Below are 21,554 nucleotides of genomic sequence, written 5' to 3'. Positions count from 1 at the left end.
TGTGGCCCTGGAACTCCTGGCCGGGCAGGGAGATGCCCAGTCTCCTGGGTGTGGTGGGAACCCATGTCCTCACGGGGAGAGGAAGCCACCACGGTGGGTGAGGTGAGAACAAGAGGTTGGGCATCCTGCCTGGGCAGAGGTGGCTACAGATAGCTGCCGCAGGCTGGTGCCTGGCCCAGATGCATCCTCTACGCCCTTTCTGCAAAAATTGCTGTCATGTGCAGAAATGTGCGAAGTCTGAGAGCGGGTGCTCAGAAGTCCCCCTACCATGGGTGTGCAGGCAGTCCTCGAGTCTCAGCCCCAGCCCCAGCCATGTACATCTTTCAGGCAACTGAGGATTTTAAAAAAGAGGTGTTTTTGATCTACAGGTGGCTGTGGTTTGAGCAGGGTGGCGGGAGGGGACTTGAGGTGCTCTTGTCTTGCTCCAGGCCTGGCCAGGGAGCCGGGCCTGCCTGGGAGGAAGGGACAGTGCTGTGGTGCGCAGGCTGGTGGCCAAGCTGCAAAGGAGCAAGTGCCACAGGGTCTGCCCTCCCGCTGCTGGCCCCTCCTCTCCAGCTGCTGGGACAGAGCTCCCCACATCTCCCCTCATAGCAGCCCCCATCCCCAACCTCAGTGGTGTTCTGCCTGTTCCCTTTGCCCTCTGGGGTGTCTCCTGCCCCAGGGATGGCCCAAAACAGGGCCTGGACCAGTAGGAGAGGCAGGTGCACGACGGGGCACCCTGGCCAATATGACACAGCCCCCGGAGCACAGATTGGCACCCCTATCCTGGGAACACAGGCCCCCATGCCCTCAGGATCACCATCTGAGAGGTGGGGCTACATCACTGGCGCTCTTGGCAAGAGGACAAGAGGGGGCCTGGCACTGAGAGGCCCTAGGCCCGCCGTGACCGAGCAGGAGGCCAAGCCATGCTGGCTCAGCTGCCCTGGGGCCCACAGCGCTGGACCACCCAGGGCTATCAGATTGCTAACTGAGAGGTGGGACTAAGTCACCCACCCTCCTGCCCAGGGGAGTCCTGACACTCTTCATCAGAGCAAACACACAAGAGATTGAGAGGCTGGCCGGGCACGCCCTCACCTGGGTCCCCTGTAAAGGATATAATATCAATTCAGGACGTAGCTCTTTCCCCCGGAGCTCACAGAGATGCTCCTGTTCTTAGTCCAAAAGTCCAACGCCAAGGCCAGGGTCTCAATGTTGTCCCCGGGGTGGAGCCAAGCACCACCTCCCCTCAGGCACCCTTCCCGAGCCCCGTCCTGGGAGGTCTCAGGAACGGGGAGGGGTGCCCACTGTAGGAAGGTGGCTCTGCAGCATGCCCTTCAGCATCTGGGGCATCTCAGAGAGGAACAGACCCTCCATCAGCCAGTAGGAGTCCCTGGGGGGAGGAGAGCTCAGGCACCACACCACCCCACTCAGGACGCCCCGCGGGCCCCGGGCTCCCCCCGCGCACGCCCCGCTCCCTGCCCCGAAGCCCCCGGCCGCTCCCCAGTAGTAGAACTCAACAAAGTGCCCACCGGGCACAATGAAGGGGTGTCCTGAGTAGATCAGAGAGAACTGCTCAGGGTGGCTGAGGACCTCTGGCCTCACCTGGAGTCAGGGGAGAGGGCACAGGGAGCCTAGGACCCATGTGGAGTGGGGGCTGGAGGAGGCTGGGAAGCTGGAGGCCCTGGCAGCCGCAGGCTTTGGAGCCTGGCAGCCCGGGCTTGGGTTCTGGCTCTGGGGCTGCTCAGCTGTGTGGCCTTGGTCAAGGCCTGGGCCATGGGGAATCTGGTCTGCTGGTCCCCACATGCTGGCCTCTGGCATCCCAGCAAGAGCACGACGGTGTGCAGGAGCCTGGACCGCTCAGCCCAGTGCCTAGCTGGGGGGAACCATTTCCTCCATCTCCCAGTGCCCCCCGAAACTCGGCTGCCACTGTGAAGCCAGGCCCAGAGGATCAGGGCCCCCCAGTTCTGGCCCAGGTGTGGATGAAACCCCAGCACCTTTCCCCAATGAGGCGGATGTGGATGGACATGGCCAATGGGGCGCACAGTAGGACCAGAGTGGGGCTTGCTGTGTCCACATCAGGTGTTTTCTCTGTTCACCCTCTCCCAGTTCTACAACCCTGAGGTGGCTTTACTGGGAGAGAGTCAGCCTGTCAGGGATTTGGCAGGGAGGAGCGGAAGGGGCTCGGGTTTGCTCCCACTGGGTGAGGGGCTGGTGAGGAAGTGGCCCAGGCTGGCACATGACCCTGGAGCACTGCCCTGTGCCAGTGGGTGCCAGGGCCCTGGGGTCAGGCTGGAGGACAGGTGCTGTGCAGCTGGGGGCAAACTGCTGCCCTCTCTGAGCCTCAGACAGGAGAGAAAGTGTGTGATAGACTGTGCTGAGCACAGGGCTGGGCCAGGATCAGCAGTAACAATTATCATTCCTGAGCAGAGGCCTCACCAGAGGAGCTTAGGGACAAGGGAGTCCCGCAGGGGAGTGAACAGTCACCACGTGGTGTAAAGGGCAGGACACGGGGCAGCCTGGGGGAGGCTGGGGAGGGCTTCAGGGAGAAGCTGAGGAGTTAGAAGTAGATGTTTCCATCCTCCCCCTCAGTTCTTTCTAGAGAGTCCTGTAGGGCCCGAGTAGGGGTTCTGGTTACTCCTAAACCCAGTGCCACCTGGGAGAATGACTCCCAAGCTGTGAGGTACTAAAATTTGCAGAAACCAAGCTAGGCCGCGCTGAAGGCTGGCCTGTGAGACAAGGAGGAAGGTGGCTGGTTCAACTATGGCCTTCAGCGTAAAAGATCCGGAAGTTTACCCCATTTACCACACTCCTCTCTGGGCCGGCGGCTTCTCTGACTTGGGCAACATGGACAAGGCTCTGAAATACCTGGAGGCAAGGGGGCAGCAGGGCGGGCTGCTACCCTGGGGGCAGGGCCACCTGCTCACTCCCTGACTCTGACCTGTGACCTCGGGCAAGTGGCAGCCACACCCCACTCCGCCCAGGGCCTTAGCCTGAGGGTCCCACTTCTGCCACCAGGGGGCAGCTGTGAGCCAAGAAGAGAAGGCCCCCAAAGGGGACATCTGGCTTCAGGAGGGCCCAGCCTCTTGGCTCCCTGTCCAGCCCCCACCTACACTCATGGTAACGTCTGGAACCTTCTAGGACAGCCAGATCCTCACCTACCACAAGACAGGCCAGCAGTGGGACTTCCCCAATGCCTGGACCCCCTGCAGGACCTGCTCATCAGAGGTGAGGCAGGGATGGGGCCTCTGGCTCAGCAACCTCCACCCGTCAGGGGAATCGGCCCTCCTCTCTCCACACCCAGGCCTGGATCGGGAGCAGGCTGGCCCCCGGCTCTAGGAGGGAGGTCTTAGCGCCCGGGCCTCTTTCCCTCCTTGAGGAGAATAAGGCTCAGGCCTCTGCTCCCCCTGGGATGGGGGCTCTGGAGATTCAGGGTCCTGCCTGGGGTGGGGTCCAGGTCTGGCCAAGTCTCCTTCAGCCAGAGCCCAGGAAGTGGCTTTCCAGCTGGCCCAGAATTGGATCCGAACCAACTGTGACATCTACTCCAAAAAGTCAGCCATGTATGAGAAGGTGAGCTGCCCCTGAGCCCAGTCCCTCGGGGTCCTCCTCCCCACGGTGAGATGGAGGAATCGTCAGGCTGTGCAAAGCCCAGGCCCACACAGCTGGGGACAGTGGCGGCACCTGGTGGCCATTCTTGGGCACTGCAGGGGTCAGAGCTGCTGGCCAGAACAGCTATTCCCTAAGGGGCTCCCATTTCTGGCTTCCCTAGAGGCCTGGCACTGGGGGGCTGGGGTAGGGCCTGACCTTAGAGCCCATCCTCTTGTCCCCAGTATGATGTCAGCAACGGTGGACAACCAGGTGGTGGAGGGGAGTATGAAGTTCAGGTGAGTGGGCCACATCCTCCAGGGAACTTCGGGGCTCTGCTGTCCCTGCAACTGACCATGACCTCCCCTCTCCGGGCCTCAGTTTTTTCCATGGAGGTGGGTCCCAGGGAGGAGCCTGACTGGTGCTCCCTGGTACCCCTGGGGCTATGCAGGGCCAGAGCCTCTAGGTGGGGATCCCATACCCCATAAAAGGACTTGGGGGCCTTCCCCAGAGATCTTGCCCCACTGACCTTACCTCTCTCCAGGAGGGGTTTGGCTGGACCAGTGGTGTGGTCCTGATGCTCACCATAGCGATGGTGACCGCTGAGCTCGGGGACCCACACAGCTGTGCTGGAGCCCCACTGCCTTGCCGCTGCCCTTCTGCTTAGCCTCCTGCTCAGCCTCCTGCCTCAGTGACGGGCCTTCACTCCCTCATCTGGCTCCAGCTCCTGCCAATTAAACCTCCACATGAGTCCCTGCCTTCTCCTGCCTCTTGATCCTTTATCCCTGCAGAGCCCACCCCCCACACCCAGCTCGGTCCTTGGTCATAGTAGAGTTGGGGGCAGGGTAGGGACCTGGAGGTCACGGTTGGGCCCTGGGTCCCTGGAACATCTAATAAGGTGGAAATGCTGCATTGTGGGGAGACCTAGCTTTCCTACCCCATGTATCCCAACCCCATGTCCCCCACCACCAGGCTTCCCAAAGACATAGTCCAAATGCTTTATTGTTCTGCTGAGATGCTTACAAATACTGAAAAACATCCAACCTGGACCCAGCAACCACGGCCCAGGGCTGGGAAGGGGGACAGGGAGGTGGGCTTAGTGTTAAGGCGGAAAGGGCTGAGCACAGGCAGCTGGAGGCCCGGTCCTCTGCTCTCCATTTCACCCCCCTTCTGAGGCTGCAGGGAGGGCAACCAGACCTCAGGGCACCCCCTCTGCTGCTTCCTCTCCTGCTCAGGACTTCCATCAGGGAGAATCTGAACAGCCCTCTGTCTGTCAGAAACTCAGCCCTGTAACAACCCCAAGGACAGCCCTTCTAGCTTCTTCTCCCATCCAATGGCTCCTCCTCTGGTCTCTAGTTCCCAGCTTCACCCCTTCTGGCTCTAGGCAAGGCACGAGTGGAAGGGGGAGGGCTGGACAGGGGAGCCAGCAGGCTGTGTATCAGGGCCTGGAGACGCAGGCAGGGGGCAGAGAGAAGGTGTTCAGTCCCTTCCCCCCAGCAGGAGATGCCCAAGGGCCTGGGCTGGAGAGATGATGGCACATACCCTCAGACGGGCCCACCGCTGAAGCAGTGGGCTGAGCCATGGAGCCACAGCAATTAGTATGTAACCATGGCGATGAAGCCGTCACTGTGGTGACCATGGTGATGGGTCTGTAAAAAGGTGATAGAGCTGGGACCTCAAGGATGACACTTCCGGTCTCTGGCCCTTCAGCAAAGTAATAAAAAATATAAACGCAGGACAACAATGGGGTAGAGCGGGGTTTGAGAAGTACACCGCCTGAGCTGTTACCCCACTCTGAATGTGGCTCTGCTCAGCCCCCAAGGCCCCTGCAAAGGGGGCTGAGGCAAGAGGGGATCTTTGGCAGCTTCTGGTACCATAATTAGTCCTTTACAAAAGAGAACACAGGCTGGGGAGCACAGGTGCCAGGTCAGAGCGGAGGGGCCGCTCTGTGACAGCTCCTCAGCCTGGCTGGGCCTGGGGCAGGACCCTGAAGGGTTATTGCAAGTTCTGGGCTCCCAGGAGGCAGCAAAGCCCCCTCCCCAACTTTTATCTCCTGGCTGGTTCTTTAGGGGGCTGGAGCTCAGAAACTCACAGGACGAGCTCCTTAGAGAACATTACAAAGTCACTTCTTGTACAAAACCCCAGTCATGCTCCGCCCTCCAGGGCCTCTGGGAGCACTTGTGTGAGGCCTGAGGCCCAGGGCGTGACTGTCTCCGGGGCGAGTGGAGCAGCAGGCAGCTGGGCCTGGGTCCTGGGCCGGCCTGAGGGTCCACGAGGCCCATTCAGTCAGTTCATGAACTGGGTGTAGCCCTCAGCCCCGGTGACGATGACATCCATCCAGATGCGCATGGCCTCTGCGGAAGGGGCCACCATGTAGTACAGCCGGTCATGGGTCTTCACACAGAAGGTGAGGGCCGGGTTTGGGCTCTGCCGAGGGAGAGAGGAAGGTCTAAGCCAGGGCCCACCCCCGAAGGCCAGGAGCATCTTGCATCTGCCTCGCCCTCTGCCCTTCCTCTCTCTGGCTCCAGGACGCCCTGGAGCTCGAGGCTGAGTCCTAAATAGGCCCAGAGCCCAATCCCCACCACCAAGTGGCCCCAAGCTGAGACGGTCCCCTCCTCTCCGCTGGGCAGTCCTTGGACCCTGGCAGGGACAGACGCTGCCAGGCGGGGGCGCTGCTCCTTGGTACCCGCAGGCACAAAAGGGAAAGACTCAGTCTCAAAGGGCTGTTCCAGTGAGGACCAGAGTCTCTTCTCAGCAAAAGAGGAACAGATGGAAAAAGCTACAAGTGGGATGCTGGGCCCCAGGACCCCAGAAGGGCAGAGATCAGGGATGGAGTGGGCATCTGAGGCTTGGCGGGAGGGAGGCTGACCTGCATGAAGGCAGATGGTCCCAGCCTCAAACGTCTCCTGTTTACCAATCCTCTTGACCAGATCTAGTCTCTGAGGGCCCCCTACTCCCCTTGTAGCCATCCCTTCTGCACTGCCCACCCCCACGGAGGGACACATCCTACCATCATCTCAGGATTGGGAGGCAAGCAAGCGTACTCACGCCCACAGGGGCTTCCTGCTCTCTGCAACCCACCTGGCTCCCCCCTCAGGCCTAGGGGAAGGGGGGGTACTTAGGGGAGAGTCAAGGGTCAGGGGCAAGAAGGGTACAGGAGGCATTAATGTGCAGTAGTTCTGGTTACAGGTATATGGGGAGGGGTACCTCAGTCACCATAGTGAAGCTGAAAAACCTCTTCTGGGAAGGGGAGAGGGAGAGAGGAAGAGAAAGTTTACATAGAGAAGAGATGGGTCCGAGCCTCTGAAGAGGACAGGCTGGAGGCCGTTGCTCACGGAGCCCTGCTGGGCCCACCCCTTCCCCAGGGCTGTCCCTCTGCCCCTCACCTTGGCTGCACTGCGCAGGTGGTCATAGTACACTTCCTCAATGGCCTGGAAATAGATGACCCCTTTCAGCTTCGTCTCATGCTTGTCTGCAAAGGAATAAGGGCCAGGCCCGTGGACATGGAGCGTCCTCATGTGGGAAATGGAGTGATTCCCAGGACTCCAAACCAGAGCCCAGCAGGGAACCCAGAAGACATGGTCAGTGTTCAGCCTCACTCAGAATTATGGAGAATGCAAATTAGAACTCCACCGAGATACCACTTCTAACCTATTGGAACGGCAAAAATACACCTAAAATACACAGCACACTTTTGGTAAGTCTGTGGAGAAATAGGTGGTGTAATAAATCTGACAGGTGGGAATATAAATTGGTAAACCCTTAGGAATGGCTTGGCTGCATCTACCAAAATTAGAAAGGTGTTTGCCCCTCAAGCCAATTTTTACACTTAACGAAAATTTATCTTACACGTGTACAAAATAACAAATTTACAAGCTTCACCATAGCAGTACCTATAGTCATGAAAGATTAGAAACAAGCCAAGTATCCATCAAGTGAAGATGGCTAAGTAAACTAGAGTGTGCCACACGATGGAATACATCCAGCTGTTTAATGGAATGACAGAGAAATATCTGATATAGATACAGATTCAGAAATAAACCTAAGGACTTCCCTGGTGGCGCAGTGGTCCGGGAAGATCTCACATGCCACGAAGCAACTAAGCCCATGCGCCACAACTACTGAGCCTGCACTCTAGGGCCCGTGTGCCACAACTACTGAGCCCACGTGCTGCAACTACTGAAACCCACGCAGCTGGAGCCCGTGCTTTGCAACGAGAGAAGCCACCACAATAAGAAGCCCGCGCACCGCAACGAAGAGTAGTCCCCGCTCACCACAAGAGAAAGCCCACTCACAGCAACAAAGACCCAACGCAGCCAAAAAATAAGTAAAAGTAAAAAAAAAAAACAAAAGGTATCCGCCTGCCAATGCAGGGGACACGGGTTCGAACCCTGGTCTCTGGTCCAGGAAGATCCCACATGCCGCGGAGCAAGTAAGCCCGTGCGCCACAACTACTGAGCCTGCGCTCTAGAGCCTGCGAGCCACAACTACTGAAGCCCATGCGCCTAGAGCCTGTGCTCCGCAATGAGAGGCCACCACAATGAGAAGCCCGTGCACCACAACGAAGAGTAGCCCCCGCTCGATGCAACTAGAGCCGCGTGCAGCAACGAAGACCCAATGCAGCCCAAAATAATTAATTTAAAAAAAAAGAAATCTATAAAATATGCCCAGATATCAATATCTAGATATAGATATATTTGAGATAGAAAGATCTCTAAGATACATGAGCAGGAAGACAAGGGATGTATTGGGTGCTACCTTTTGTGTAAGAAAAGGGGTAAGAATACATGTTTGCATTTGTTTATATTCCCCTAAAGATACTCTAGAAGGATACACAAGAGATTTAAAGGTGGTCACCTGTAGTGAGAGGGGGCGTAATGCTCAATTTAAACCTTTTTATGTGTCTTGAGTTTTGAACTATATGAATGCATTTATCTATTTAACTCCAACAGTAAAAAAATGGAAGGAAGCATAGAGCATCTGGAGGCAGGGGCGGCAGGAAGGAGGTGGGCAAACTCGCAGAGCAGACGACCGCTCGGGGGGCAGGGACAGGGCGCTGGCAGGGGAATGCACAGGGCCGGGCCATCCCGTCTTGGGGCAGACACCGAGCAGGCACCTCAACTGGCATCCTGGGCACTGAGCCCAAGTCACAAAGGAAAGGCCACAAGATCACTAAACTCAGACTGCGGTGGCTGGCACCTTCCCCCACCCCCAGTGTCGTTTCAGGCCGAGGCATCGATCCCAGATCATTGATACAGCCTCCTAATGTGCCCCTGCCCCGCCCCCCGCCCCTCAACTTGCTGGCCCTGATGCCGAGCGGGGAGCTTCCGGAAGCAAATCGAATCCTGCCGCCTCGGCTCACAAGCGTCTCTGCCGGTTCCTTCACTGGAAGCTGCTGCCTCCTTGGCTTGGCAAAGGTCCCTGACAGGCCGGTGCCAACACGCCCCCCTCTGGCCTTGCCTCACATCCCTCCCCTGCTCCAACCGCAAGTTCTCTCCGGCCAGACTGAGCTTCTCACGGTCCCCTAACAGTTCGCTCTGCCGACACTGGAAATGGTCTCCAGCCCACTCCCTTGGCAAACTCCTACGTCATCTTCAAGACCCATTGCAATTCTCCCCACTGGCGTGCACGGTTGTGCTCCCCCGTGCCCCTACAGCACAGATGTTCCTCTGTACAGATCTCACGGTGCTGAATCTGAACCCTCCTTTATCTGCTCGTAGGTCTAGCTCTCCAACACTGACTGCTATGTCCTAGCACACGGCAGGTGCTCAATCAATGCTGAATAAATGAGTCCGAGGCACTGGGATCCAGAGAAGTCAGAGACCCTTCTCTTAGGAGCCCACAATTCGGGGGAAAGGAAAGCAGACACACAGCCGCTTATCAGCTGTGTGACTTGGGCGTGGTTAGGACTCCAAGAGAACGCCTACAGGTCACTGGCAGTCACGAGTGTTAAGTGAGAGAACACATTCCGACTGCTCAGCACAGTGTCTGGCACAGTACACGTGGCATCTGTCATGACATCATTATGCCCCAGGGCTGGTACCACATGGCAGAGGGACCCTGTATAGCACAGGAGTTAACAGAGGAGGGCAGGAACCGCTCCCAGTGAGGCGGGACCAGGAAAGGCTTCACAGAGGTGGCTTCTGATCCGGACCCTGTAGAATGGAGGGGTTTCATGGAGTAGGTGGGAGGAGGGTCCAGACAAGGGCAGGGAGGATGTCAGCTTCGAGGAGCAGGCCAGGCACACCCAGGGCCGGCCCTGATCCAGCCACAGGCCCGCCCCCACCCGGCACTTCCTCCTCGGAACAGGGACCCAGCCCCATCCTGGCCCCTGGGCCTGGCCTTCCCTCCAGCCTCTGTTCTCTCCCATCTCTTCTTTTACTGGAAATAGTGACACACTCCTGCCTCTGCTTCCTTACCTCCCACCTACCCTTGATGGATCGCGCGCGATCTGGCTCCCACCTCGGTACATGGTGGAAACCATTCTCTCGTCAAGATCCAACCCCTGAATCAAATGGCCTTTGGGTCCACATTACTCTTGGCCTTTCTGCAGCATCCATCATCGCTGGTGACACCCCCTGTTTGCACATGTCTGTTCCCTTGGCTGGCTTCCTTCTCCACTTCCGTCCTGCCCTCCCCGTCCCCCGTCTGACTGGGTCTCCTTTTGTTTCATAGACATTAAGGAAGGTCACAGGTGCCAAGCACCAGCCCAGCACCCGGCACGTGGCTTCCTGCCTCCTGCCCCTTTCGCTTTGCTGGTGCCTCCTTCCTCACAAGGGTGGACCTGCCCCAGAGTGCAGCTCTGTTTCTCCCTCTTCTCTGCTCTAAAGTCTAATTGCCCAAGATCAGTCTTAGCTCCGCCTCTTAGCAGCTGAGAGACCTTGGGCAAGTTACTTAACCTCTCTGTGCCTGATTTTCCTCATCTGTAAAATGAGTGTAAAAACAGTGCTTCCCTCACAAGATCACTGTGAAGATGAAATGAGATGAGGCACGTACAGCCTCTGGCTCATACAAGTGCTCACGAAGTATGATCTGCTATCATTAGCATTATCGTTATTATTATCATTCCAACAGCTTCAACTTTCACTCTGCCTCTAACCCTGACCTTTCTCGTAACCCTAGATGCCCCAGGGGCACTTCAACCTCAATGTGCCTAAGATGGAGTTGTCCCCCCGGGCCTGTTCCTCTCAATCCTGACAAAGTCCCTTCCCAGCCTAGGTGGAAACATGGGGACACGCGTGTCTCTGCCTCCCTGTACCCAGGGCCCAGGTGGTCAGGGAGGGCTTCTTGGAAGGGATGGCACTTGGTTGGGGACCAGGTCAGGGGGGAAGCAGGGTGCTCCAGGCCTGAGCGACTCCAGCACCAAACCCTCCAGCCCTCTCCTTCCAGGCTCCCAGCAGGACTGCTCCTCCCGGCTTTGTGGTTGGGTGGGGCCGGGTGACTGGCTAAACAGACCCACCAGTGACTTGGGGACAGACCCCAGCTGGGGCATTTAACGCCAGTGCCAACCCAATCATGTTTTTCTTTACCCTCTGCCACTGCAGCCAGCAACGTTCTAGAAAGGCATGCTCTGAAGCAAAGAGAACGCTGACACAGAGCAGAGCCCCCGCCAACCCACGACATACATGGACACGTACCAGAAGTAGGAAAACACGGGTTTTGAGCCACTGGGATCTTAGGACAGGTTGCTTCCGCAGCGCAGCCTAGCCTATCCTGACTAGGATATGATACAGCATCCCACGCTCCACGTGGGAATTGTCCAGAGGGAATTCCAGGGATGGGAAACTAAGCTAGAGGCTGGGTGCAGAGGGCTGAGGGAGCAGGGTGGGCCAGGGGGCTGTCCTCAGGGCTGCCCTGAGCATCCCGGGCACTGCTCGGCTGCTTGTGCTGGTGCCTTTGCAGGAACTTGCCCGAGGGGGAATCCACAGGACTCCATGCGCCCACAGCATCTGGGGTCCCCTACAGCACTCCCACCATTCTTTGTTCACTATCTGCCTCCCTGACAAAAGGCTCCAAGGGAGAGAGAACTGTGGCCACCTTGTTTATCACCAGACCCTAGAATAGTGCCTGTAACTTATTAGATGCTCAGTAATACTGCTGAAAAAATGAATGAGTGAACAAATCAACGGAGGTGAACCAGGTATACTCTGTACATTTTCAGGGAGGGGAGGACAAGACCCAGCCCAAGCCCCTGGGCCCCACTTGGAAGCTTCCAGGAGACCCGCTGTCCTGGGTGACAGAGCCCAGGGGTCCTGGCTCTGGGGCAGTCTTGGGGGAACTCACCCACATAATAGGAAAGGGTGCGCTTGAGTCGATCGAAGACAAACCAGCGCTTCTTCCATGACTTAATCTTGCCACCCATCTTGACCAAGTAGCCACGGCAGACCTGGTGGAATGCAGGGGTGAGGAAAGACCCAAATGTGCAGCCCCTAAACCTTTATTCCCTGAGCAGCAATGTCAGTGCCATCGTCTGTGCCTGTATTCGTGGGGGGGCTGTCCCCAACATCTCTTCAGGCCAGCACACCCGGTCCTGGGACAGAGACCGCTGGTGTTAGGGCAGGAACTAAGGACACTATTCCGAGGACCCAAGAGGTGCCTCTGAACATGGGGTCCCCACCACGACACCCACCCCGTGCTCCGGGGCCATGCGTGCCTGTACCTTGCTGCTGAGCACCACATGCAGGCAGGTATCCACACCGTGGCCTGAGGACTCAATGTGGGTCTTCAGGTCAAAGTCCTCCTTCCGGATCGGCAGGTAGCGGGTCAGGGGTCGTGCCTGGGAGCAGAGGGTAGGATCAGTGGGGGCCCCTCTCTTCCCGTCATTCCCTTGCCCGGGCCCCTTGGCTTCAGGCCCGAACCCCCAAAAGCCTGCTATCACTCCCTCCCCACCCTGCTGGCTGTCACTCTGGTTTCATGGGGCTTTGGCCAAAGCAGAGACCTGGTACGCCTGTGCTGACTCCACCCATGTCTGGGCAAACTGCTGAACGGCTCTACGCCTCAGTTTCCCAGACACAGCTGTCCTTGTCCTGTCCCTGCCCCTCCTCTCCCTCCTGGGCTGAATGGAACAAAGCAAAGGACCAGATGTGAACACGCTCTTGGAAGAAAAGCCCAATAAGAAGCCTGGTCTCTAACTTCCTGTGGGGCCTTGTTTGGGTCATAGTCCCTCTCTGGGCCTCCGTCTCCTTATAGGTAAACAAGGGCTTTGAACTAGAGAATCTCTAAGGTCTGTTCCACCTCAAAATTTCTGATACTTAACTAGAATTCTCAGTCAACTGGAATTTTTTTCTCCTCTTTATTTCGAGGAAGAATGTTAGAATGACATGAAAAGGAAACATTACAAATTATTTAAAGAAGAAACAGGGACTTCCCTGGTGGTGCAGTGGTTAGGAATCTGCCTGCCAATACGGGGGACACGGGTTCAAGCCCTGGCCCGGGAGGATCCCACATGCTGCGGAGCAGCTAAGCCCCTGCACCACAACTGCTGAGCAACCCCCGCTCGCCACAACTAGAGAAAGCTCACACACAGCAACGAAGACCCAATGCAGCCAAAAATAAATAAATAAAAATAAATTTATTTAAAAAAAAAGAAGAAACAAAACGCTCAACTTCCCGGAGGTGCCCCAAAGATGAGCTGACTCCGTCCACCTCCTCAAAACTCGTGGCCCCTGCAGCCATTCCTGAGCCCCAGTACAGGGTGCTAGAGAAGAGAGACCCAAAGAGACCACTGACAGAGACAGGAAAGGGGAACTAGGCATTTAGCAAAAGATTCCAAGCACAGAGATGAAACTCACACACAGAGTTTCTTAATTATTTCTAAATTCCCGAGCCAACCTACCCCTTAGAATTCATGTTGCAGCATCATTAGGAAATCATGGAGCTATGATCGCCAGTCACTGCTGGGTAGGACCTCCACGCTGGGGAGGCCTATGGAAACCCCCAGAGGAAGGGACAACCTGTCTGAATCTCACAGGTTCTCCCAGGGGCCCAGGGTCTGGGACCAGACACACGAGTCGATTTCCCTGCCCCACCTAATTTCTCCCTCTCCCTTCAACTGCTCTGCTCAAGTCTCCTGTATAAGGAAAAAGCCCAGGGTTGGCTTTTGTGTAAGGATGGATCCTTGTCCCAAGGAGAAACTAGTACATTCTCTTTTGGAGATGTAAACTGAAAGTCAGAGTGAGGCCAGCTGCTGGTGGTGGGGCCTAGAGCCAAAAGGTCTGGTGGAGTGAGGCTAGGACAGCCACAAAGCACCAGAAGCAGGAGGGCATCAGGGACCGGGAAGGAGGTGCAGTGCAGACCCACGAGGCAGAAGTGAGGCCCCTGCAAGAGGCCAAGGGTAGCCACCCTGATTCTGACTCAGCTCCCGTCACTGGAAGGCCTGTCCAGACCCTCTTCTCTAACAGGTGGCCTGCCGCATCCCCACAACCCAGTCAAAACACACACACACACACACACACACACACACAGAGACATGGGCTTGAACAAGCCCTGGTGAGTGGGTCCCTGTTCCTTGGGGCCAAACAAGTCCCAGGTATAATTCTGCTTGTGCAATCCTTTCTGGAGAGAACAGGCTCTACAGTCCAGCAGGGGTAGTACCCTGGGATATCCCGACCCCTCGTCAGCCCTACCCTTAAGCCCTCCACCCACTCACCTGCGAGAACTGCTTCTCCCGCATCTTGACCTCCTTCTCCACGAGCTGATGCCTCCGGGCGCCCTCGCCCTGCAGCCTCCGTTCCACCTGCTCCCGCCGCCTCCGCTCCTCCTCCAGGGCCCGCCGCCTCAGCTCCATCTCCCGCTCCTGCCCCCAAAGCCAGGGCTCAGTGCCCACCACTGCCCTCTTCCCCCCCAAGTCCCCGCCACCCTTCCTCAGGGCGCGGCAGAGCCACAGGAGGCACCCACCTCAGAGGGCAGCCTGGCATGAGGGACTGTCATCCTCCAAGCCCACCCTCTCTAAGGACCTGGCTGACAGGGGTAAATGCCTTAAAGTGAGACCAACCTGGCTTCAAATCCTGGCTCTACCACCACTATGAGCTCTGGACCCTGCCAAACTCCCTAAGCCTCAGTTGCCTCATCTGTAAAATGGGGCCAAGAGTGCCTACTCCTGGGATTGTAGCGAAAATTAAATGAGATCATGTGAGTAAATGCCCATCACTAACTCTGGCAGGAAGGAAGCACTCAATAAAAAAATGGGGCTTTTATAATTTTATCTGAATTCCTAGGACATGGATTGTCTAAACAACCTAATCGATAAGTGAAGGCCCTCTGAAACTCCAAATGAGAAACATTTATAGTTGAACTTCAGATTTTATGGGAAAAAAAATGAACTTATAAAAGCCATTATCAAAAGATTTTAAGTCATTAAAACAAATCATTAAATACACAGCATGTGGGTGATGTTTTATATGTCTTCATCAATGATAACAACCTTCATATTATTAACATCCATCTGTCATTTCTTCCCAGCTCAAAACTTAGCAGAACCTCCTTTTTCTCCATTTGTCAGGAGATGTTTGTAAATCTGCCCTCCTCTGAAGTAAATAAGACTAAGAGGCCTTCTTTTCTGGTTGATCTCCTGCTCCCCGGGTCCCACTCTTAACTCCAGACATGCAGAGTGCCCGGATGATAGAGACAGACGAGCTTCTGCAGATTCTCTATTTCACCTCCTCCCCAGGCACAGTTTCCTCAGCCTGGCTGTGCCCACGATGAACCCCTGGCCCCTCTGCTGTGTCCCAGGCCCATCGGTAGGCAACGTGAGGCCCCCGCCGCCAACACCTCTGCTCTGGCTTGGACGTCTGCCTTCTCTCTGTCCCCATCCTTCAACCCCAGTTCCTAGCCATCCCCAAGAGGAGTGACCTGGCACTCAGGTAGACAGGAATCAAAATTTCTGTGGTGGTCAAACGTCCACAGAGGTGAACACACAAAGACACACAAAGAATTTCCCATACGGGAAATTCACCGTTGGACACTCAGTGCTGCCTCCGCTTTTCCTAAGAGCTATGAAACTGGTCACCTCGCCCAGCCTCCGCATCCCCCACTTGAGGAACACAGGCTCTGAAAACACTCTTCCTCAAGGGACTGCTGAGAGGACAACGTGGGTGAAGGGGCCTGGGGAGGAGCGGAGGCGGGCAGAGGGCAGCCCCGGGGCCCCGCGCCTCCCCCCGCCCCCCGTGGCCCAGATCTGCCTCACCCTCGACTCCATGAGCCGGCTCTTCTCCGCATGAGCTTCTTTCAGCATCTTCTCCATTTCTTCCGTCTTCCCCACATCCAGGCCGCTGGCACTGGGGAGGCAAGGGGAGGAGGCACGCGGTGGAGGCGGCGGCCCTGGTGTGGGCAGGATGGCGGCAGGCCATCAGGTGGCGGCCGGGGCGCGGGTACCTGGACATGGTGTCGGGGGAGCAGGCCGAGTTGCCCCCCGTGGAGATGCTGGTCTCCATGCTGTCTGAGCTCTCCAGGCTCAGCGTGTCGTAGGCATGCTCGCCCTCCTCCCCTCGCTCCCTGGCCACCGGTAGGTGGTGCAGGATGGAGTGATGCAGGAGCGGCGGAAAGCCCGAGGGCCCGGCCGGGAAGGGCGCGGCGCCGTGCAGGGCGTCCCACTGGCACTGCGCCTCGGCCGCCGCCTTCTGCTTCAGCTCAGCCAACCGCCGCCGCTGCTCCTCGATCACCTGCTGCCCTGCAGGAGCGACAGGCGGGAGTCACAGTGGGCACCCCACCTCCCCAGAGAGGACGCCGGCAGCATCACAGAGGGAGGGAGGAGGCGAGCAGGGAGAAGGTAACACAGGGCAGCCCCCTTGCCCCCCACCAGCTTCCCTGAAGCCCCCGCAGCTCCAGGTCCGGCTGCCCTAGCAACGCTTCAGCGCCTGCACAACTGGCCACAGCCATGCAGCCTGACTTCAGCGCTCCCACTGTGTCCTGAGCCCACACGCAGCACCGAACCTGCCCAGGTGGGGCCCCGGCAGCACGACGGCCAGGTGGCTCCAGCTCACAACCATGGCCTGAATAGGTGGGCAGGGCACATGCACCCATCCTGCTGCTGGGGAAGGGTGAAGGAAGAGGTGCTGGGAGCCCCATGAGCGCCCACATCAATGCAGACCCCGCGGCGATGCAGAAGCAGGAGTGCCAGTGGCAGGAAAGGAGGAAGGGGACATGAGGCAGAGCACAGCTGAGGCAGGAGAGAGCTCAGCTGGAGGGGTGAGGCCAGCCCAACACCCCAACCCAACTCAGCCTGGGAGTCTGCCTGCGGGCAGTGGGGGCCCTGGGCAGAATACATCATGCGGATGCCCGGGCAGGGGCTGCCTGGCCAAAGCAATGCCCTCAATGACCAACGCTCTACCTGCTGGGTCGTCAGTTGGGAGGGGCTCGGCAGGAAGCGACTCGACTGGTAGGGGGGCCCCGGGCAGAGACACAGAGGGGACGAGAGGGGAGAAAGGCAAGGACTTGGACTTTCAAAACAAACAAAACACACACGAGCAACCAGGACTCCTGGGTCCCTAGAGACAATATCTTAGGGAAGCATTTGTGGAGGTCATCAAGTCCAACCCCCTGCCTCCAGACAGGATAACAGTCTATCTCTACTCAGGTCAACAAGCATTTCCCTTACTTGCTGCGGTCTCTAGGAAAGATCTCACAGCCACCACCCCCCCACACTGCGGACCCTTAGTCCCCTGCCCTTAGTCTTTTGATAAATAGCCAGGAATCTCTTCTTTAGGTATCTAATCCAAATCCTTTTTGCTCTTGCCTAGATCCCAATTAAAGGAAAAAACGTCCTGGGAAAGGTGTGGTCATGGACGAGGTAGGGTGGAGAGTGCGTGACAGATGTCCAGGGCCCCCAGGAGAGCAGGTGGGCTGGCGTTGCAGCCACTCACCCTTCTGCTGGAGGGCCAGCTGGCGCTTGGTCTCAATGTCCTGCAGCGTGGCTGCCAGGTTGCGAGGAAGGCTGCTTGTGCCATTCTGGGCAAGGAGAGTGCTCTGTGGAGGGAAACAGAGCGTTGGGACCCGAGGCTCAGAAGGCACCTCCCCCCACCCTCAAGGCTCTCATGGGCGGCTGTGACCTCTCTCTAGTGTGGTTGTCTCCATCCCCCACCATCACCACCCTGCCACGCACACAGCCCTCCCACTGTCCTCAGACCTTTGGGGAGGGGCTACGGCCCAAGGTAGCCACGCTGAGCTGGGAGGAGGAGGAGGAAGAGCCAGAGGAGGAGGGGAGGGGGCCGCTGCGGGTCCGGGGCAAGGGGCTGGTGGCCTCACCATCCATCTTGGAGCGGTAAACCTGGAGGGAAGAGACACTGTCTGGTATCCCCGGCTCCCCCACTGGCCACCATCCCCATGGCATCTAGGCTGGCTATGATCCAAGGTACTGCCCCAGCACCCGAGGCCTCTGTCTCTAGCTGACAACAGCACTGAGCCTCCTGGGCCAGCCCAATGGACAGATGTTATTGGCAGCTGCCAAGCCTCCTTTCCAGGCTGTTCCTCCTTGGGCCAATCCCTGGTCCAACCCTGCAGCTTAGAAAGGACCTTGTAAATCAACCCATGTGAGGAGTTAACACCAACGGGCAGAGCTGTACAGGAGACTGACTGGAGGCTGGGGTTCCCGCTGGTCCCAGCTCTGCTGCTAAGGGGCTGTGACCTTGGGCCATGCACCTCCCCAGTCTGGGCCTTGGCTTCCTTATCTGCAAAAGGAGGGGGTAGGGCTAGACTAAATAATCGCCAAGCTCCCTCACAGCACTAATGTTTGGTGAATATGGTCTTTGGAGTCAAGAACCCTGGCCCTCAGTGTAGCCTCTGCTACGTCCTAGTTGTGTGATCTCGGAGAGATTACTTATCTTCTCTGGGCCCCAGTGTTTGATCTGTAAAACGAGAGTTATCATTATCTACCTCAAAGGCCTGTGGTAATGATTAAATGAATCAAAACATGTAAAAATCTCAAACCAGCTGGGCACAAAATAGAAATGTCACACAAACTACTCCCAAAGGAAACACGGAATTTTAGCTGAGATCACAGTCTTAGAGATGCAATGTCTTCACTCAAAGAATGAATCTTGAATGGGGCGTTGGCGGGTAGGGGGGTTCAGGCCCTCCAGCCGGTCAGTGGAGTGACACTCTGGGCAGAAGGCTGCCCGCATACTCTTCCCCCACCCCGTGGGCAGCAGCTTGCTGCAGGCTCGAGCAGGGCCATGCCCCCAATGGCAACTCGGAGGAGTCTTGGGCATGTCCTCAGGGCTATCACTTCAGAGCCTTTGTCCCATTCTGTCCTGCCTCCAAGTGTCACCCCTGGGGAGAACAGGAGAACAAAATACTGGCAACTCTCCTAGGACACACAAGTTCCAGAGACAACAGGCTCAAGAGTGCGTCAGGCCAAGACCGAGTGAGAAGCTCTGGGGCTGAGGGCTACCGAGGACAGCGTGAGGCACCGCAGCGCCCGAGCCTCCTTGCATTGGACAGCCAAGCACGTCGCCCATGGACTCAGGAGGCTGGCCCTCCACATCCGGAGTGCCAGGATGGCTGCCCAAGAGGAGACCCTCACTCCCCTCTCAGGGTCCAGAGGCCCCCGTTGCCCCGGCTGGATTAACCCCCCACCACCTAAGGCAGCACTGTGGGGTTGATGGATCAGCAGGAGGTCCCCGAAGCAGAGAGGGGTGGGGGCTGGGGAGCGGTGGGCAGGGAAGGAGGGGTTACCTGCAGCTGACGGGAAGCTTTGGCGGGCAGAGGCGGGGGGGAGGAACGAGGGGAGGCTGCAGCGGGGCCAGTCCCCAGCCCGGCCATCAGCTCCTGGTACCACTGCTCTAAGTCTACAGCGGGGAGCAGCAGCTTCTCCATCTGGAGGGGGCACGGGGAGGAGGACAGGGGACAGGAGGGGAAGGATGGAGAGGAAAGGTCAAGGAGTGAGGGGAAAGGGAAGGAAAAAGGAAGAAAAGGGCAGAGAAAGGGGAATGTTGGAGGAAGGGGAAAGGAAGGCCATTATCAGGGAAACAGACAGGAAGGGAAGGGAAAACAGGAACGAAGGAAGGGAGAAAGGAGAGCATAAAGAGAAGAAAACACAGTGAGAAAACAGTTGCCGTGAACGTGCTAAGGGCAAAGAGAAACAGGGCACAACTCCCAGACCACAGACACGTGCTACGCCAACCACGATGCCAGCCAGCCGGACCCCCACCCCGGGCAGGCAGCGCCCCCCCCCCGGGGGCCGGCTGACGGCTGAGACACCACTGCGCACGGGCAAAGCACACACAGACAGAGCCAGGCCACTAGTGGGCTGCGAGTGGCAGGAGCACACAGACCACCAACCTGGGCTGAAGGCGGGATAGAAGCGAAGGAGGAAGAAGAGGGCAGCGCGGGAAGAAGGCAGGTGGTGGGAACCAGGTCCTGGGAGGCAGGGGCCCAGGGAGGCAGGCCTGGCGCGGGCGCTGCGGGCACAGGCGAGGTGCCCCACATGGCCTTTAGCTGCTCAAGCGTCACATACTTGGGGGAAGGCCAGACACAGGAGGGAATACAAGAGGTTAATGGGACGGGAACCCAAGAGATGGCCCTGCCCACGGGCAAGGGAAGGGTAAGAGTAGGACACACAGAGCAGAGGAGGCTTGTAGAGCCCGGGAGAGCCAGGGTCCTCTCAGCAGGATGCCCTCACGCTAGAGCAGAAGGCCTTCCCTCCTTGAGCCATCAGGAGCTGAAGGAAGATCCCGAAGCCCCAGGCGAGAGAGGGAACCACTCCCAAGCCCTCTGACGCCAGCTGCACTTCTCCCTCACTGCTGAAGACAGACCCAGCTGCCCCCCAACCCAGGCCCGAGGGGCAATCGAGGGCATCCATGAGGAGGTCCTTGGGCATAGGTGGGCTCACTCGGTGGCTGGTACCTCACTGTCAGGCAGGGGCTGGGCGAGCGCGCTGGGGGAGGTGGCAGAAGCATAGGGGTCCAAGCAGGAGCACAGCTGGAGAACCTCTGCCAGGCTCACATACTCCTAGGGTGCCCGGTGGGAGGGGGAAGGGTGGGCAGAGAACAGGTTAACAGGATTCAACCAGATACCTGACATCCACACTCCATGCCAAAGGGCCATCACTCCATTCAATACAAAATCCAGAGCAGGGGTGCGTGGGGAGCTCAGCTGCCCGCTGTGGCCTCAGCTGGCTGCCGGGCAGTGGGGTGGGGGGCAGAAAAGGGCAGGCAGAACTGTCTGAAAGCTCTTCTTAACCTTCACTCTTGACGCTGCCTTGGCATTCGGGCCCTGCCACGGGCAGACCCTGAAAGCCCATTCCTGGGTTTGCCCTGGGCTAGGGGCAGGTGAAGGAGCCCAAGGAAGGTCTTCCAAGAGGGACCAGGACCCACCTCCCAGAGAGCCTTTCTGTCTCTAACACCTTGGGCCTCCCCAATGAGGCACACACATGTATCACCGAGCGCCAGTCACAGCATTCCCATGGGTCCCCTCACACCCCATCTGCTGGAGCAGGAGCTGGAAGGAACAGGAACTGGAGGCACCACTAGGGCCTGAGCAAGACGGGCCTTAGCAGGGAGTAGCTAAAAGCCCAGATAGAAAAACCAGCCCACTGCCCAAAGGTTAGGACTTGGAAAGATGCTCACACACCAGATTGTGGGTTGGGAAGACAGGGACTGTTGTATTCTCTGAGCATATCCTTAGAATTCTGAGCTTATCTAGGTGTTGGGGACATGGTAGGCATCCAAAATGCATGCAGAATCAAAGTACAGGATCCAAAGCCTGCCTTATCCAGGGGAGCCCATCCTGACCTAGCTCCAGAGGGGGACTGTCCTCCAGGGGTCACAGAAAAGGAAAATGAGCTAGCAGGTCCAGTGTGTTGTGAGAACTGATGGATGGCATGCAGAATATATGCAAACTGATGCTCTGATTTTGCATGGACTGCCCAGGCACCTACGGAACAACAAACTCTGGCCAGACAAAGGATTACTGCCACGCGCCCTTCAGCTGGGCCATTGGGAGGAGCTGAGCGCAGAAGCTCAGCAAGCAGGCAGACAGGCAGTGAGTACAGCAGAGCA

General features: G+C 57.6%; 2 protein-coding genes and 1 pseudogene across 12 annotated transcripts in view; 1 reads left to right on the top strand and 2 right to left on the bottom strand.

Moving 5' to 3' along the window:
- Positions 1 to 608: 608 nt before the first annotated feature.
- Positions 609 to 2,005, bottom strand: LOC309808960 (trehalase-like; annotated as a pseudogene). Its single transcript has 2 exons — positions 1,949 to 2,005; positions 609 to 1,581 (listed from the first exon to the last, which is right to left on the bottom strand). The product of its transcript is annotated as a trehalase-like (transcript).
- Positions 1,579 to 4,283, top strand: TREH (trehalase). Its single transcript, XM_082628981.1, is given in 7 exon segments — positions 1,579 to 2,850; positions 3,118 to 3,175; positions 3,178 to 3,204; positions 3,434 to 3,546; positions 3,807 to 3,860; positions 4,106 to 4,161; positions 4,163 to 4,283. Coding segments are annotated over 7 exon segments (513 nt in total). The 5' UTR covers positions 1,579 to 2,739; the 3' UTR covers positions 4,257 to 4,283.
- A 262-nt stretch (positions 4,284 to 4,545) lies between these two features.
- Positions 4,546 to 21,554, bottom strand: part of PHLDB1 (pleckstrin homology like domain family B member 1) — a 45,151-nt gene continuing 28,142 nt past the window's right edge. For 6 of the 10 annotated variants that reach the window (XM_082628978.1, XM_082628975.1, XM_082628973.1 and 3 more), the window contains 10 exons: positions 17,684 to 17,824; positions 17,421 to 17,523; positions 16,889 to 16,933; positions 15,934 to 16,228; positions 15,746 to 15,836; positions 14,210 to 14,356; positions 12,221 to 12,337; positions 11,845 to 11,947; positions 6,948 to 7,033; positions 4,546 to 5,988 (listed from right to left, as the gene is read on the bottom strand). In XM_082628978.1, the coding sequence (XP_082485104.1) occupies positions 5,848 to 5,988; positions 6,948 to 7,033; positions 11,845 to 11,947; positions 12,221 to 12,337; positions 14,210 to 14,356; positions 15,746 to 15,836; positions 15,934 to 16,228; positions 16,889 to 16,933; positions 17,421 to 17,523; positions 17,684 to 17,824 (1,269 nt within the window). In that variant the 3' untranslated portion in view covers positions 4,546 to 5,847. Of the gene's footprint in view, positions 5,989 to 6,947; positions 7,034 to 11,844; positions 11,948 to 12,220; positions 12,338 to 14,209; positions 14,357 to 15,745; positions 15,837 to 15,933; positions 16,229 to 16,888; positions 16,934 to 17,420; positions 17,524 to 17,683; positions 17,825 to 19,230; positions 19,372 to 19,836; positions 20,011 to 20,400; positions 20,506 to 21,554 lie in introns of all 10 variants that reach the window. The other 4 variants (XM_082628977.1, XM_082628971.1, XM_082628980.1 and 1 more) reach the window with 3 other exon arrangements.

Source organism: Mesoplodon mirus (assembly GCF_964341445.2).
Source record: "Mesoplodon mirus genome assembly, chromosome: 7".
NCBI lineage: Eukaryota > Metazoa > Chordata > Mammalia > Artiodactyla > Ziphiidae > Mesoplodon > Mesoplodon mirus.
The sequence above is the reverse complement of the archived record's forward strand: the minus strand, read 5'-3'. Positions and strand labels throughout refer to the sequence as shown.